Genomic DNA, 14,416 nt, shown 5'->3' on the forward strand with positions numbered 1-14,416 from the left:
GCGGCGTCGGGGAACTGCAGGGCGCGGCGGAGCGACGCGACGAGGGCCGGGAGCCTGGCCCCAGAGCTTTTAGCGTCGGGGCGGACCCGGCACCCCTGCGGCGCCCGGGACGCGTCCCCATGGCGACGGGCTGGGCGGCACTTCCGGCCCGGAGGGAAGAGGCGGAAGTCCCGCCCCCGACAGCAGCCCCCGGCTTCCCGTGGTGCCTTGCGAGCCGCAACGTAGCCGGAAGCTGGTGGCGGCGGGGTGGGCGGTCGGCGAGAGTCCTCGGTGCAGCTCGCGGCGCTGCCCGACCCCAGCCCGGACCGCGCCCGACCCCGCCGGAGCCCGGACAGCCCCGGCGCGCAGCCCCGAGCCCGCCCGGTAAGTGCGCGGCCCGGGGTCCCCGGCGCCCGCCTACCGGGCCGGCTCGGCGAACGCCCCCGCCCGGACCCCCGTCCCGAGGCTGCTGTCACGCAGGGCCCGGACGCGTCCACCCTGCCCTCTGCCGGCTGCCCGAGGCTGGTCCGCCCGGATCCCCGGCCCGCCGCCCTTTTTGCCTCTGAAGCTGCCCTCGCGCCCCCAGCTCCTCTCAGTCACGGGCCCTGCCCATCACCGCCGCCGTGGGCCGAGCCGCCCGGGTCCCCGTCTCCTCCCTTGGACCCAGGACATGGCCTGGACACGGGGTCCACTCAGGCTGGGTCCGCCGGGGCCTCCGTCCAGCGGGTGTTGGCCAGGCCAGCCTGATCAGACGTGCAGCCCCCGCCTGCTTGCCTTCCCTTTTCTCGCCTCTGCGGCGGACGACCGTCTTGGGGGAGGGGGAGAAACCAGAAAAGGACCTTAAAGTTTTCTTCTTTTTCCGCGAGTTTACGGAGAACTATACCTCTTGTGTGGCCTGTTAAACAGCTTCGTTGCGAACCACCAATTTTAAGAAATAACTGCTCATTTAGTGCAGGTCTAACACTGCTGCCCGGCTCTGTGTATGATCGTGCCACACGGAGCTGTAATAATGGCCTGGGGATAATCGGCTCTTGAGTTCGTGTTGGCATCCCTTTCTGGGTCGTAAGTTCAGAAATGACATATTGGGATGAGAAAGGGCTGTTCCCAGACAGGCACTTTGTGTGCTCCGGATGGTGTCTGAGAAAGATGATGACTGTTTCTGCCTGTCACCTGTGTTAGAGCCCTGGGGACTAAGAATTGTGCTTTAGTCATCCCTTCTAATCTCAGGTGTTGAGAAAGTCCCAACTTAGAGACCAAACATTTTGCTGGCTGTCAAGCGGCTCACTAAACGAACTAGGAGGCCCTGTCATCCCTTGGTCCAGCGTTTCCTGAGGTTCTGTCCGCTTGCAGAAAGAGCTACATTGTACCATCTTGCTTTCAAGCATTAAAACAGGAGTTCTTGAATCATTTTTCAAGATAAATCGTATTTAAGGTTTTGAAAGGTAGGAGGTATTTGTATTAAACTTAGCATTTCTGAGAACTTGGATCCTCACTTTCAAAGCCAGTTGCCAGTGGGGGTTCCCTTTAAATCCAAGCCAAGTCATTTATTTTTCACGCTTACTCTTTAGTACTTCTGCAAACGTTCACTTTGCTTTATTTTATGCAATGGGAACTTCAGAACAGGCTCACCCCAGTTCTGAGTTCAGTCTGCCTGTGTCCTGTCAGCCACAATGTGAGCCTCTGGAGGCAGACACGGTTCTATGCAGAAAGTGCAGGGCTGTACTGGGCAGGTGTGTGTGTCAGCCCTGTGCACCCGCCCACATGGGGCCCCCAGTGGCCGCCGGGAGACCCGTGTGGGCTAAGGGCTTTGTAAATTCAGACGCAGCAGGACATCTCCCCCAGTGTGTGTTTGCTCGCTTCTGCCTCTGACACTGTGGATGGGTAGACGCTCAGTGTGGTGACTGTTCCATCTGAACTGGTCAGGCCAGGGCCCAGGACCGGGCAGGACCGGGCATTCACGTTTGCCCTTGAGAGCAAGTGGTTTCCGGGGACCGTCACACACAGCAAGGAGAACTCCAGGGCAGAAAGCCGTGAGTAGGCTCTGGTTTGTTTCCATCAATCCCAGAAACAAACGTTTATTTCTGACTGCGCCTGGAGTCGAAGGGGCACTAGGGGTGTTGGAGTCACGGACTCCCCGCTGAGGAGGTTTGGTTATATGCAGAGTCGGGGCTCCCTCAGTGAGTGGCTTACTTCTGCGTACTTAAGATTAAAGAGGAAGTACAGACAGAGATTCTCCTGGGTGTCTTTCCCTGCGCCTCGACCTACAGCTCTGGCTACGCCATCAATGGAAGAGCTGGTCTGCGTGGCGAGCTGGCAGAGAGACGCTAGTGTGGACGTTCAGCTGTGCGGGCACGGAGCTTTCTGACTGGGGTCCTCATATGTCCTCGAGAGGATGTGTGCTGCCATGTGACTTAGAGGGGACAGCTCACGGGTTCCATTCACAATCAAGAGAAGGGCGAGCTTCAGGAAGGCCGCGTGCTCAGTACGGGGTCTGGTGGCGGTCAGTAGAGGTGGCAAGCGCAGGACCAGTGGGGGCGGCTTATGCGGAACACCGTGCGTGTCCCCACCCCGTTCCTCCGGCTGGAATCCTTCAGTATTTTGACTTTCCAGGTTATGAAGTCACTGACCTGAGGGTTGAAGTTGAATTTTGGCAAAGCTAGGAGATCTGTAAAAAAATGAATGGCTTTCAGCCTGAGCTGTATGACTGCACTTCCCCAGCAGTGTCCCTGTGAGGCGTGGTGACAGGTCTGCCCTATTGTGGCTATGCTGTGTGTCACCTCTGTCCCTCACAATGGTCCCATGGAGGACCTACCTGCTGACCCTCCTGCGGGCCAACCTCCTCACCCATCGGTCAGGGCCCCCCACAGGCCAGGAGCCCCCCCTGCAGCACGCCGGGGAGGTGGCGGGAAGTGTGTGCAGAGAATGCGGGGCTGCCTGTCTTTGGAGGCTGTCAGCCCAAGTCCGCGTGCCACCTGCTAGTGGGCGGTCTGCGTGTGCTTTAGTGAAACCACCGATGCTGCGAATGAACTTCATCAAAAGAGGACTTTCAGAAATCGTGCAGCTGCGGTGGCGCGTGTGCTTAGCAAGGTGGACACCCATGTCGTCCCCAGCGGCTGCCTTGCCCTTGGCCTGGGGGCATCCAGATCGCTCCTGGTTTCCCTAGTATGTGGAGAGCAAGTCCCTGTCTGCCTGCAGCAGGTGGCCGCCCGGCCCTGCTGCACCTAAGGAGCTAGGCGGGGTTTTTCCGGTGCTGTGTTCTGCAGTGTTTTTGCACTGACCGTCCATTTCCTCGTAAAGTGACCGGTTTGTACATTTCAAAAGTTTGTCCTTCTTCTTGCAGCGTCATGGCCAGCCCGAGAACCAGGAAGGCCCTTAAGGAAGTCAGGGCTCAGGATGAAAACAACGTGAGTGTCCGCTTTTCTCCGACGCATCCATCAGGGTCCGCCAACCTCTCGGAAGTGGCTGGCAGCCCCAGAGCCTGCCCTCCCTGTCGCTATTGGTCTCCCAGCCAGCCTCTCCTCTGCGACCTCTTGGGGCACCCATCGGGTCCTTGGGATCCCTGGGCCCTGCCTTGAACCACCTGGGTGAGGCACACATGGCCGTCTTTGCAGGTGTGTTTTGAGTGCGGCGCGTTTAACCCTCAGTGGGTGAGTGTGACCTACGGCATCTGGATCTGCCTGGAGTGCTCGGGGAAACACCGCGGGCTCGGGGTGCACCTCAGGTCAGTGCCCGCTCCGGCTGCCGGGGCTCCGGGGCCAAAGCCGCGGTCACGGGCCTGCCGTCTGCTGCAGGGCACCGGGAAGGCGCTCCTGCTCCAGGAAGCACAGGCATCTGGCCCTCGACTCGGTGGGGGCGGCTCTTGGGCGCCCAGCGCTCGGTGACGGCTCCGGTCCTCGGTCCGCAGCTTCGTGCGCTCCGTCACTATGGACAAATGGAAGGACATCGAGCTCGAGAAGATGAAAGCTGGGGGCAACGCTAAATTCCGACAGTTCCTGGAGTCTCAAGAGGACTACGACCCTTGCTGGGCCCTGCAGGACAAGTACAGCAGCAAAGCGGCCGCTCTCTTCAGGGACAAGGTGAGGACATGCCGGCCAGCAGGGTCCAGGCTGTACCCATCGGCCGCCCTAGCGGTTCCCAGAGTGGGGATCCTCTGTGGATTCTGACACACGCGCTGCAAGCGTGCGCAGTCCCCGGCCGGACAGGGTGTGTGGCCCCGTGTCGACCCAGCCTTGGGGACAGGTGGCAGCGGTGAAGGCGGGCCTTCCTCCCCAGCTCCGGGGAGTGTGGCAGCCAGACGCCTCTGTTCATCTTGGTTGAAATACTCGACATGGTGCCCGCTGGGGGACAGAGGTGGGACCGGGCATTTGGGGTCGGAGCCACTGACCGAGAACGCACTGGCACCTTGGCAGGGGGGACTCAGTCTCAGTGTTCACACGGGTAGAGACCCTGGCCCACGGCCACCGAGCCCAGAGGGGCTGCGTGCAGGGTGCACTGGAGTCCAGTGGGAGCCTGTGGCGTCCACTGTGGCCCTGCCAGGCCCGGGCTCTCTGACCCTGTCCCCTCGGCAGGTGGCCACTCTGGCCGAAGGCAGAGAGTGGTCTCTGGCATCATCGCCCGCCCAGAACTGGACCCCGCCCCAGCCCAGGACCCTGCCGTCCACTGCCCACCGGTAGCTACTCCTTGGGGCCCTGACTCAGGGTCACTCAGGCCTCTGCCCTGCCCTGCTGTGACGACAGCTCCGACCGTGAGCTCTTCCCAAATGCCAGTGGGAAAAACAAAATGTTTTAGGTCGCGGAAACAACATGAGCTTTTAGTAAAAATTCAATCTACTAAGACACGTATGAAGTGGAGCGTGCCGTCCCCTTGCTCATTAGGCACCAGCCTGGTGCAGGGCCCTCCAGACTCATGCCCACGCCTCGTGTGCATCTCCACAGGACGTCCCGTTTCCTGTCTCATTTTGTCTGAAGGTGGCGACCTCCCCAGGGCACAGGCACGCTGTGGGCAGGTCGAGCCCATGGCGGCTGTCCTGCATCTCACACCCCAGAGGCTTGGTGTGGGGAGAGACCGGGCCCAGAGAAGGCTCCGCGGTTACTCGGGTGCCAGTGGCCCTCCCCACCCACTGACCCTGCACATTAGGTTGAGGGGTTTCCTCTGCTGCCTCCCAGCCTCATGGGCAGGCATGAGGCCCCGCCTCCAATGCTGTTCTTGGGGTACCCCGTGGGCCCTTTGGGACAGCACTCTTGGCAGCCCTCGTGGTGCTGGGCGGGCATCTGCTGCCCTCTGGTGGCCGCACCGACCTTCAGCTCCGTTTCAGAGCCTCAGGCCCGCCGCACAGCTCCGCCGCGTCCTCCGACAAGGCCTTCGAGGACTGGCTGAACGAGGACCTCAGCTCCTACCAAGGGTGAGGCCAGGGGTGGCGGGGGCACGGCCGGGGCCGGCCGTGGCGGTCTGGTCCCTTGGGCAGCCTGCAGGTCAGGAGGGCCTTAGGCCTGCCTGGTGGGAATGGGGATCCGGCGTGGGGAGGAATCCTGACCTTACAGGGAGGAGTGTGTGTTCCTCCCTGGATCTGCCTGGCCTGGATTGGTGTGTCCCCGGAGCCCTTGCGTTGAATCGTCAGCCGGTGCACTCTCTCGCTGCTGGGCGGCTGTGGGCCTTGCCAGGCTCGCTGGCCAGATGCAGCAGGAGGGGCTTCCGTGGGCGGAGGGACGCCCTGCCCCGTGCGTCCGTGTGCTCAGGGCCGCGGCGTGCCAGGCCGCGGGCTCTGTCCTGGGGTCGGCCCCTCCCCATGCAGCTTTCGAGAGTGTCATGGTGGCTGCTCGTGTCTCCTCAGGGCCCAGGAGAGCCGCTACGTGGGGTTTGGGAACACGGTGCCGCCTCCGAAGAGAGATGAGCACTTCCTGAACAGCGCCGTGTCGTCCCTGTACTCGGTGAGGGCGCGCCCTGTCTCCACGGGCCCCCCGCGCTTTCCCGGGCCGTGCGCGTGCCCCTCTGGTTGCAGCCCCTCCCCTTCCTCAGAGAACGTTCGGGCCCAGACGTACCAGCTACTCACGTTGGCAGCAAACACTCACTTCACGTTAACGAAGTGCCTTTCCCCCAGAGAACCCTTGCTCCGCGTGGAGCCCCGTGGCTATCCTGTCTGGGGGGGCCCGTCCGCCACTCCGCAGTGTTGCACTGTGGGCCAGCTGGTCACCACGAGGTTTTGGTGGCCGAGGTGAAGTGTTCGTGGTCTGCACGGGCTCTGGTGCCCTTTGGGGATGGCGCGTCTTCGCCTGCCCTTGACCACTCTGGGTCAAGTCGTCATTTTCCAAGGAAACTTTGTTTTTAAAATGGTGTTTACTTGTTGACCCTGGCCTGTGACATGACCGCCAACGCCAAGGGTCCGCCTGGTGGATGCTGCAGCCCGGCCCTGGGCCGGGAGGACTCGTCAGCTAGGGGCCGGTATCCACATGCTTGGGGACCGCAAGCTCAGGGGGTGGCCATGCGCGTGCACAGGTCCTGGCCCGGCCATCACTTCGAGCCTGAGTCAGGTGTGGTGGGAGGGTCACTGCCACTTGATACCATTCTCCCCACTGTGGACATTTACCCCAAAATGAGGGTTGTCTGATCCCTCTTCACCCAAGGCGCCCCATTGCCAGGCCTCAGCCCTGCGCCGTGGCACCCGGACATTCTGGGGGGCTCCGGGTCGCTCTCCCCACAGTTGCTGCCGAGTCTGCTCCAGGGAGAAAGACCGGTTTTTAGCCAAAAGCCTGCCGTGGAGGAGTTGATGTAGAAAAAGGTGCTGGGTGTGATGTTGGGGTCCCCCTGTGCCGGGTCTGCAGGGCCTTGGTCCTCGCCGTTCCTTTGGATGCGCCCCACCGTGGGGCACAGCCCCTCCGCCTTTCCTCCTGCGGTACGAGGCTGCAGCGGGCGAGTGTGTGTGCCCTGGTAGCTTGAGCTTGGGTTGGAGGCTTAGGGGACAGCCTTGACCTTAGAAAAGCACGGGCTGCACTGGTCCCAGGGTCTGTCGGCCCGAGCGGGTGCCAGGACTGGGCGGGGGACTGACAGCTGCTGGGGAGCAGGGCCAGGCGGGGGCTGTGGGCAGCTGGTGCCCCACTGTGGTCCAGGCATGGCCCTTTCGGGTCCTCTCCAGTGGGGCCGGGGCCGGCAGACCGGGAGGTGGCTTGGCGTGGGTCAGGACAGCGGCTTCCTGGGCGTCGCCTGGGACCCAACACAGTCCCTGCCTCCTTTCAGGGCTGGAGCAGTTTTGCAACCGGAGCCAGCAAGTTCGCCTCGGCAGCTAAGGAAGGCGTAAGTAGCCTGCCCCGACGCACCACCAGGCCCATGGTACCCTCCCCGGCTGGCCGACCTGGGCTCTGGGAAATGGGGAGGATCTGGGGGAGGGGAGCCTCCCCCCACGCTCAGGCTTGTGCCCGCCTGCCCCAGGGGCCTCGCCCTGCCAGAGTTCCCGAGGCCGCGGTGAGCCCTCACGGCCACATGAGCTCTGCGCCAATGCGCCAATGGGGTGCTTATCCGCATGTCACCGAAATGCTGGCAAACGTCCAGGTGGCTCTAGAACAGTGCGGTGTTGGGGGCACAGAGTGTGACCAGATCTGCCCCGCCCCCTACAGTGCTGACAGACCTACACCCTAGGCCGAGGGAAGCAGGTGGCAGCCCTGCAGCACCCCCGCTCTGCCGCTGGGTCCGAGCCATGTGATTGGCAGGCAGAGTTGGCCCACGGCCAAGGGAGGAGGTGGGGATTTTGTCAGGACAGGCCGTGGGGACTAGGGGTGTGCTCGTGGCCCTGGCAGTGATCTGGGCATGTCCCCAGGGAAGGAGCAGGCCAGAGAACGACTAGGACAGAGTAGGTGCCCCCTTCTGCCGGCCGGCCTCCAGCAGGGTGGCATTGGGGACAGCCCCGCTGGGCCCGAGCCGCAGCAGGGTGAGCACTGGTGCGTGTCCCGGTGGCATCAGGAGACAGGCCAGGGACGGCGTCCGTCTGAGCCCCAGGAAATGTGGCCCGGCCAGGCCAGGCGGTCAGTGAGCCCTGTCTGTCTTCTTTCAGGCGACAAAGTTTGGATCCCAGGCAAGTCAGAAGGTAACCGGAGGCGTCCGCACTCTGTGTTCTGCTCAGCTCTTGGTCTGACGTCCGCTGGGTGTCTGGTGGTCCCTAGCGTGCCATCCTCGGGCCCCGCGCTCGGGATGGGGCAGTGCCGCGTGCGGCCTGGGTGCTGACATGTGGACATGTTTCGTGGGCTCCCACGTCAGCCTGCGGTACTTCAGATCCCTGTGGGTTTGGCAGGTGGGGTAGGAGGCTGCATCTGCGCAGGGCCTGGTAGGCTGGAGCCATCGCCCTGACCATCACAGCCTGGGTGCCAGGCTGGATGAGGCTGCGTTGCTGGGGCTGTGAGGTATCCGCTGAGCCAGCGTCTCCTTGGGATGGTGGGGCTGACCTCTGTCGCTGGCCAGTGTCTTCTCTTGCTGTGGGCGGCAGTCTCGAGCCTTAGCCCTTTTTCTTTCCACTCTTGGGTAGTGGTCCCTGCACTTGCCACGAGGTGCCGGGGCTCTGGGCCGGCGTGGCCCACAGGGCTGGGGTCAGGGTTCGTGCAAGAGGTAGTGGCCACAGGGCCAACCACGGGCTGCCTGGGACCCACCAGCACACCCCACGTGAGGAAGGGGCACCGCCTGGCCCGAGGCAGTTTCTCACCGCCCGCTCAGGCCCCTGCCTGGCCCTGTCCTGAGCCCCTACTTGGCCCCGTGAGTCACGCTCGCTCACGCAGCTCTGGAAGGGGGTCAGTGGCAGCACAGGGGTGCTCCGAGGCCTCCCTGGGGCCCTGTCACGAGAGTGAGAAACGGGTGGCGCCCACGACATGTGAGACGTGCTTTCTGGGGTCACCCACTGCTGTTCCCACCGCCTTGCTCTCTCTCTCTCCCCCACCTGTCTCCTTGTGCCGCTGGGTATAGTTTTGGGGCTCCAAGCAGCAGCCAGAGCTGGTAAGGCCCCGCGTCTGCTCTCCGCGTGCCCCTTCGCCTCTGCTGCCCGCCGTGGCCCATCTCGCGCTTGCACCTTCTGCTCATGCTCGGGGCTTCTTGCCAGCCTGTTGGGTTCCTGGCCGTGCACGCTGCTGGGGGACCCACACTTCCCTTCGTGACCCGGATGCGGGGGTGCTGCTCCCACAGGACACCGATGGTCTGAGGCCCCTGTGGCCGCCTGGCAGGATTTCCGTGCCATACCCCACAGTCTCATCCCAGGAGCGAGGTCCTGATGGCCTCCTGTCAGGGCCGCCACCATTCGATGCCCTGTCTCGCAGCCCCCCTTGGTCCTGAGCGCGCCTCGGGCCTCAGATCAGGCCCGCTCTGGCCCCTCTGCTGCCCTCCAGCCAGCTCCCCGCAGTGCCTGCTGCAGGGCAGGTGGGGCTCGTGCTGCGCTGGTAACTGCATTCCTGGGGGAGCATGTGACCTGCTCTTGGCACATGGTCCTCGCTGGACAGGGTGGACTGGGCAGGGATGGGGAGGCCCTGGAGATGACGGCTGGACAGGGCTGGTGCCGTCGTGGGCCTCCTGCAAGACGCACAGCCGGGGTGGGGATCCCGGCCTCCGTGTGGCCAGGGTGCTTGGGGGCCACTTCAGCACGGCTACGAGAGCACGAGGCGTCCCGTGTGCTGGCGGGCTGTCACCGTCACTGCAGAGCTGGCGGCTGCTGTGCTGGCCCTCGTTCTGGGGTGAGCGTGCCCCCCAGGAGCTCCTCGCCTCCCCTCTCACGACATCTCTCCTCCACGCAGGCATCAGAACTGGGCCACAGCCTGAATGAGAACGTCCTCAAGCCCGCCCAGGAGAAGGTAACACCCCTGCGCCACACGTCATGCCGCCCCCGGCCCGTCTCGGGAACGGGGGACGCGGTGCAGTTAGGGCTTCGCCCCGTGTGCCTGTGCTCCTTGTGCGTTCCCCGTGTCCTCCGTGGGCTCCAGTACCAGACTCAGTGAGGCCTGGCTCACGCTCTCTCTGAGGGGCCCCCACCCCGTGAGGCTGGGTGGCAGAGGAGGCCCAGACCGGGCAGGAGAAGCTGTCAGGCTGGGACTTCGGGGTTGTGGGTGATCCAGAGACCCCCGGAGCGGACAGCGCTATAGCCCAGCATGGGGTGCAGCCCCTGTTCCCCGGTCCCGTCTGGGGTGGGGGGGACACAGCCAGGAAGGCAGGCTTACCCGACGCAGCTGCCGCCGCGGGGGCGAAGGGCGGCAGGGCTCCTGCCCCCCGGCTGCCGACGCTGCTTTGTCCTCGCAGGTGAAGGAGGGAAAGATTTTTGACGAGGTGTCCAGTGGGGTGTCTCAGTTGGCGTCCAAGGTAGGGCGGCCCGCCCGGCGCGCGGGCACCGTTGGGGCCAGTCTCCACGTTCCCATGCGCCGGCGCCAAGGGCGGGCCAGGCCGGGCGCGCTGTGCCCTGGTCACTTCCTGGCCCCAGTGGCCCTGGCCGCCGCCATCCTCTGAGGTGTGAGGAGGCCCGGCCGACGCCCCGGTGCCGGCGGCTGGAGGGACATGGAAACAGCGTGGCGGGGACGCGGCACAGTCACTAACCTGCCGCTTTTCTCTGTCCTCCTGCTGCCGCTGACCTTCCGCTGGTGAGTGCCGGCCCTGGTGTGCTGGGGACGCCTGCCGTCTGCCTCGCGGCACGGCTGGGTGCGCGGGGCCCCGCTTCGTGTGCCTGCCAGGGAGCTGCCCTCGCTCCCGAGCCGCGGCCCATCCCTGTCCCCCCGGGCGGCCCGCCCGCGGCCAGCAGAGCCCGTCCGGTGCACCACAGCGACGGCGGGAGACGGCACGGCGGGGTGCTGCGCGTTTCGGAGTTTGGCTGGCCCTCGGGGCAGGAGGCCGCCCGGGCCCAGGCCGAGCCACTCCCTGTCTCCTTCCAGGTCCAGGGCGTCGGCAGCAGGGGATGGCGGGATGTCACCACCTTTTTTTCTGGGAGAGCGGACGACCCTTCAGACAGGTATGCTGGGTCGGTGTCCCGGTGTGGGCCCGCCTTCTCTGGACTTTCTGCCGCAGGGTCTCTGGGAGGTGGTTGGCACCCCAGGTTCCAGGGGTCCCCATGAAGAAGCCCATGGAGGCTGCAGGGAGGCTGGTCCCCCTCTGCCACGCTCTGACATTCTCATGACCCTGCGGGAACTGTCGGTGCCCAGGGCTGGGGGAAACGGGCCTCGAGAGAGGGTGGCCGGACCCTGGCCCTGCTGTCCGTGCAGTTTGGGTGGGCGCAGGGCTGGCCCCTGGGTGGCCCTGTCACATATACTGGCTCTCGTGGTCTGCACTCAGCTTGTGCCCGGATTTTGCTGTTGGGGTGCAGTCTGCTTGGCCGCCTTTTTCTGACCCACGGGTAGGACCCCTGAGGTCTGATGAGATGGCCGTGGGCCAGCCTGGAGGGTCTGCACCAGCAGGCACGGCTGGCCCGCTCTGGGGCAGCCAGGCGGCCGCTCCTCCCAGTGCACTGCATGGTAGCTGAGCACTATGACCACCGCTAGTCGGGTGGCATGTCCTGAGCTGGCCGTCCAACGGTGCGGGGGGTCTCAGCATGCTGGGTTGTTCTCCTCCTTGGTCACTGCAGAAAACTGACCCTACACGTCTTCGCCAAAACAGCCTGCACGCTGGGTGTGGCTGCGGGGTGCGGGCGGGCGCGGGAGGCCGGTCTCGAGTCCCCCAGCAGCTCCGCGCCCGCCGCGCCATGTGGCGCCGCACCAGCCCGGACTCCCACACACAGCGGTTCCCCACGGGGTTCTGGGCAGGTGGGGCGCTGGGGGCCTCCACCATGCCTGCCGCTGGGAAGCAGCCCTCAGAGACCTCCCGTTCCCCAGACCCCCCGAGGGCCCGGGCTGCCAGCACAGCGCAGGGGACGGCTCCCAGCACGGCGCCATCGACCAGGGCTTCTGGGAGACCTTCGGAAATGCCGAGCCTGCCCAGGCCCGCAGGTCCCCGAGCAGCGACGGCTGGGCCTGTGCCAAGGCCGCGGACAGCTGGGATGTGTGGGGCTCAGGCTCCGCGTCCAACAAGAACAGTGACGCCAGCGACGTCGGGAAGGCCTGGGGGGGCGGTGGGGAGGGCAGGGCCACGGCCGCGCAGGTGGACGACGGCTGGGACAGCCAGGACTGGTAGGCCCCGGGTGCCGCGCGTCTGCCCTCCGGTCTCACGGCGCCTCCTGTTCCACCCGAGAAGCACCGGCCCCGGTGCGAAGATGGCGCCCTGTGCAGGCCCCTGGCAGTGGAGCCGCCGGCCTGTAGGGGAGGCCGGCCGCGCCCCAATAAACACCCTCCGAGTGCTCGCCGCGTGTCTGGGTGTGCTCCAGTGCTCTGCAGGAAACGCCTCAGGTTTTAGCCGCAAATTCCTAAAGCAGCTGCGGAGCTGGTGCTGCCATTGCCCCCACCCTCAGCAAGGCGCTCTGCCTCACCCCTGACCCCTGACCCCTGTCCCCGTGTCTGTGCTCACACTTGGCTGTGCCCTCTGAGCCCATGGGGTCCCCACCCAGGATGCCCTGAGCAGCTCAGACGGGAGCTGGAGTCCGGTGTGGTCAGGGAGCGGGAAGGCCAAGCACCCTCACTCAGCCCTGCCAGGCCTGGCTGCACAGCGGCGGGCAGTCTCCCCAGGGTCCGCTCCCAGGCCGTGGAGGAGCGGGATGGGGCCTTCGCGGCAGGGGCTCTGCCGCGCTGTCCTGGGTCCTGCCTGTCGGTGTCACGGGAGACCAGTTAACCAGTTTGCCTCAGCAGCTGGGAGCGTGAAGCAAGTGTGCGTGTGGCCGGGCACTGCTGTCCCCACCGGCACGCAGCTCCGCCCGTGTGCTGTCCTTCCTGCGCTGACCGCCTCTTGTTTTCTGTGCCCCCGGCTTTGAGCCGCTTTGGGCCCCTGTCCGTGGTCAGGTCCTAACAAGGCTCCCGTTTGCTCCCTGTTGGTTTTTGACCGCTTTGCTTGTGGCACGAGGTGGTGGCAAGTCTTTGAACACACGCCTGCTGGCCATCGTGTCACTGTTAGCCAAGCTTTGAGCAGGTGCAGTGTGACTGTCAGGATGGAGACCCCACAGCCTGCGCTCGTCCCTGAGGCTTTGGTGGATCCAACAGCTCTCCTGGCTCTCGTTTGCCCCTCCGATGCCCAGCACAGTGACCAGGAGCGGGCCCTGTGGTGTCAGACATGCTCTGGTCTGGAGCCCTCAGACACATGTCTTGTGCTCAGACCTGCTTCCAGAATGCTGACGTGTGGCTGGGACCCCACAGAGTCAGGGCACAAGGCCCTTGCTGTCCAGGTGCTGTCTGAGGCAGGGCCCAGGGCGAGGGGTGCAGGACCTCCCAGCTGCATTGGGGAGCCAGGCCTGAGGGTCTGGCCAGTGGCCCTCCTGTATAGGGGTGCTGGTGGCACAGCAAAGCACACAGGAGCAGAGTGGTCTGGGGGAACCCCAAAAGGACCACTCCCAACGTGGGCGTGGGTGGGGGACAGGCCAGGCGCGGCATGAGTTTATGCCCTGGGCGGACACTTCTTGGACCTCATTAGGACCTGACCGCAGGACAGGGGCAACTGGCTCCCTTTGGGCCCCGCCGGAGGGCAGAAAGGTCTCTCATGGGCACCTGCCTGGCACTCAGGGCTGGACAGCATCTCCTGTTACAGGGCTGCCCAGCACAGCGGCTGCCTGGCCCTGGGTGGACATTCCCTGGACCCCGTGCCTGGGGCCGTCGGCCGGCCACGTGGTCTCTGCCCTGCGTCCGAGCCTGCGTCCTGAAACCACTGAGGTGTGAGGGGCCGCGTGGAGGAGCTGTCTCCTCCTGGCTGCCCGAGGCTCACACATCTGAGTGGGGCCTCGGGGGGCACAGAGGCCGGACGCGTGGCGGCAGTAGGTGTCAGGTGCAGGCAGGTCCCGGTGGGACTGGCCCAGAGTCTGCTCTTGGCCGAGTTCCAGTCTGCAGCCCTCACCCCTGCTGGTGAGCCAGGCCTCTGCCCCTTGGGCCAGCTGAGTGGGAGACGACCACCAGCTGGGAAGCTGCCCTCTACCCCTGGCCTCCTGCCTGCAGTCCCACCCAGATTCCGCCTTCGGGAGGCTAGGCAGACTTGGGACCCATGTGTGCACCACCAGGCTCGGCCTCCTGGCCAGCCTTGGCCATCTGTGTGCCCAGACTCCCTGCCTAAGACACAGGGGTGACCAGCAGACATGCGTCAAGGCCAAGGCCCTGGCCAGCTTAGCTTTTTTCTTGGAAGTTTCCCATGACCAGTGGTGCTTTGTGCGTCCTCCCGTCCACACATCCTCTGCTGCCACCCTTATCTGTGGTCACTCCCGGCTAGAGATCCCAGCCGGCGGCCTCTGTGCCTGCAAACCCAGCGCTGTGGCTCTCCTGGGACCCCACACTGGAGCTGGGGCCGGTGTGGAGGTGGACAGGGTTGGGGGCAGGTCAGGACTGGAGTTCCTGACGCCACCTGGAGCTCGCAGTGGGCTCCGGGTCCC

General features: G+C 64.9%; 1 protein-coding gene across 10 annotated transcripts; it reads left to right on the top strand.

Moving 5' to 3' along the window:
• Positions 1 to 206: 206 nt before the first annotated feature.
• ARFGAP1 (ARF GTPase activating protein 1) lies at positions 207 to 12,258 on the top strand. Of its 10 annotated transcripts, XM_039864804.1 has the most exons (14): positions 207 to 363; positions 3,320 to 3,383; positions 3,591 to 3,700; positions 3,884 to 4,055; positions 4,548 to 4,648; positions 5,294 to 5,380; positions 5,810 to 5,906; positions 7,210 to 7,266; positions 8,021 to 8,053; positions 8,920 to 8,949; positions 9,738 to 9,794; positions 10,237 to 10,296; positions 10,866 to 10,936; positions 11,793 to 12,258. In XM_039864804.1, exons 2-14 carry the CDS (start codon positions 3,324 to 3,326, stop codon positions 12,088 to 12,090), a joined length of 1,233 nt encoding a protein of 410 aa, XP_039720738.1. In that variant the 5' UTR covers positions 207 to 363; positions 3,320 to 3,323; the 3' UTR covers positions 12,091 to 12,258. The 10 variants fall into 10 exon arrangements, with proteins under 10 accessions (XP_039720738.1, XP_039720732.1, XP_039720736.1 ...); XM_039864798.1 differs by lacking the exon at positions 8,920 to 8,949 and having other exon boundaries at positions 8,021 to 8,041; XM_039864795.1 differs by lacking the exon at positions 8,920 to 8,949 and having other exon boundaries at positions 208 to 363; positions 10,860 to 10,936.
• Positions 12,259 to 14,416: the final 2,158 nt, after the last annotated feature.

Source organism: Pteropus medius, unplaced genomic scaffold (genome assembly GCF_902729225.1).
Source record: "Pteropus medius unplaced genomic scaffold, Ma_sr-lr_union100, whole genome shotgun sequence".
Taxonomy (NCBI): Eukaryota; Metazoa; Chordata; class Mammalia; order Chiroptera; family Pteropodidae; genus Pteropus; species Pteropus medius.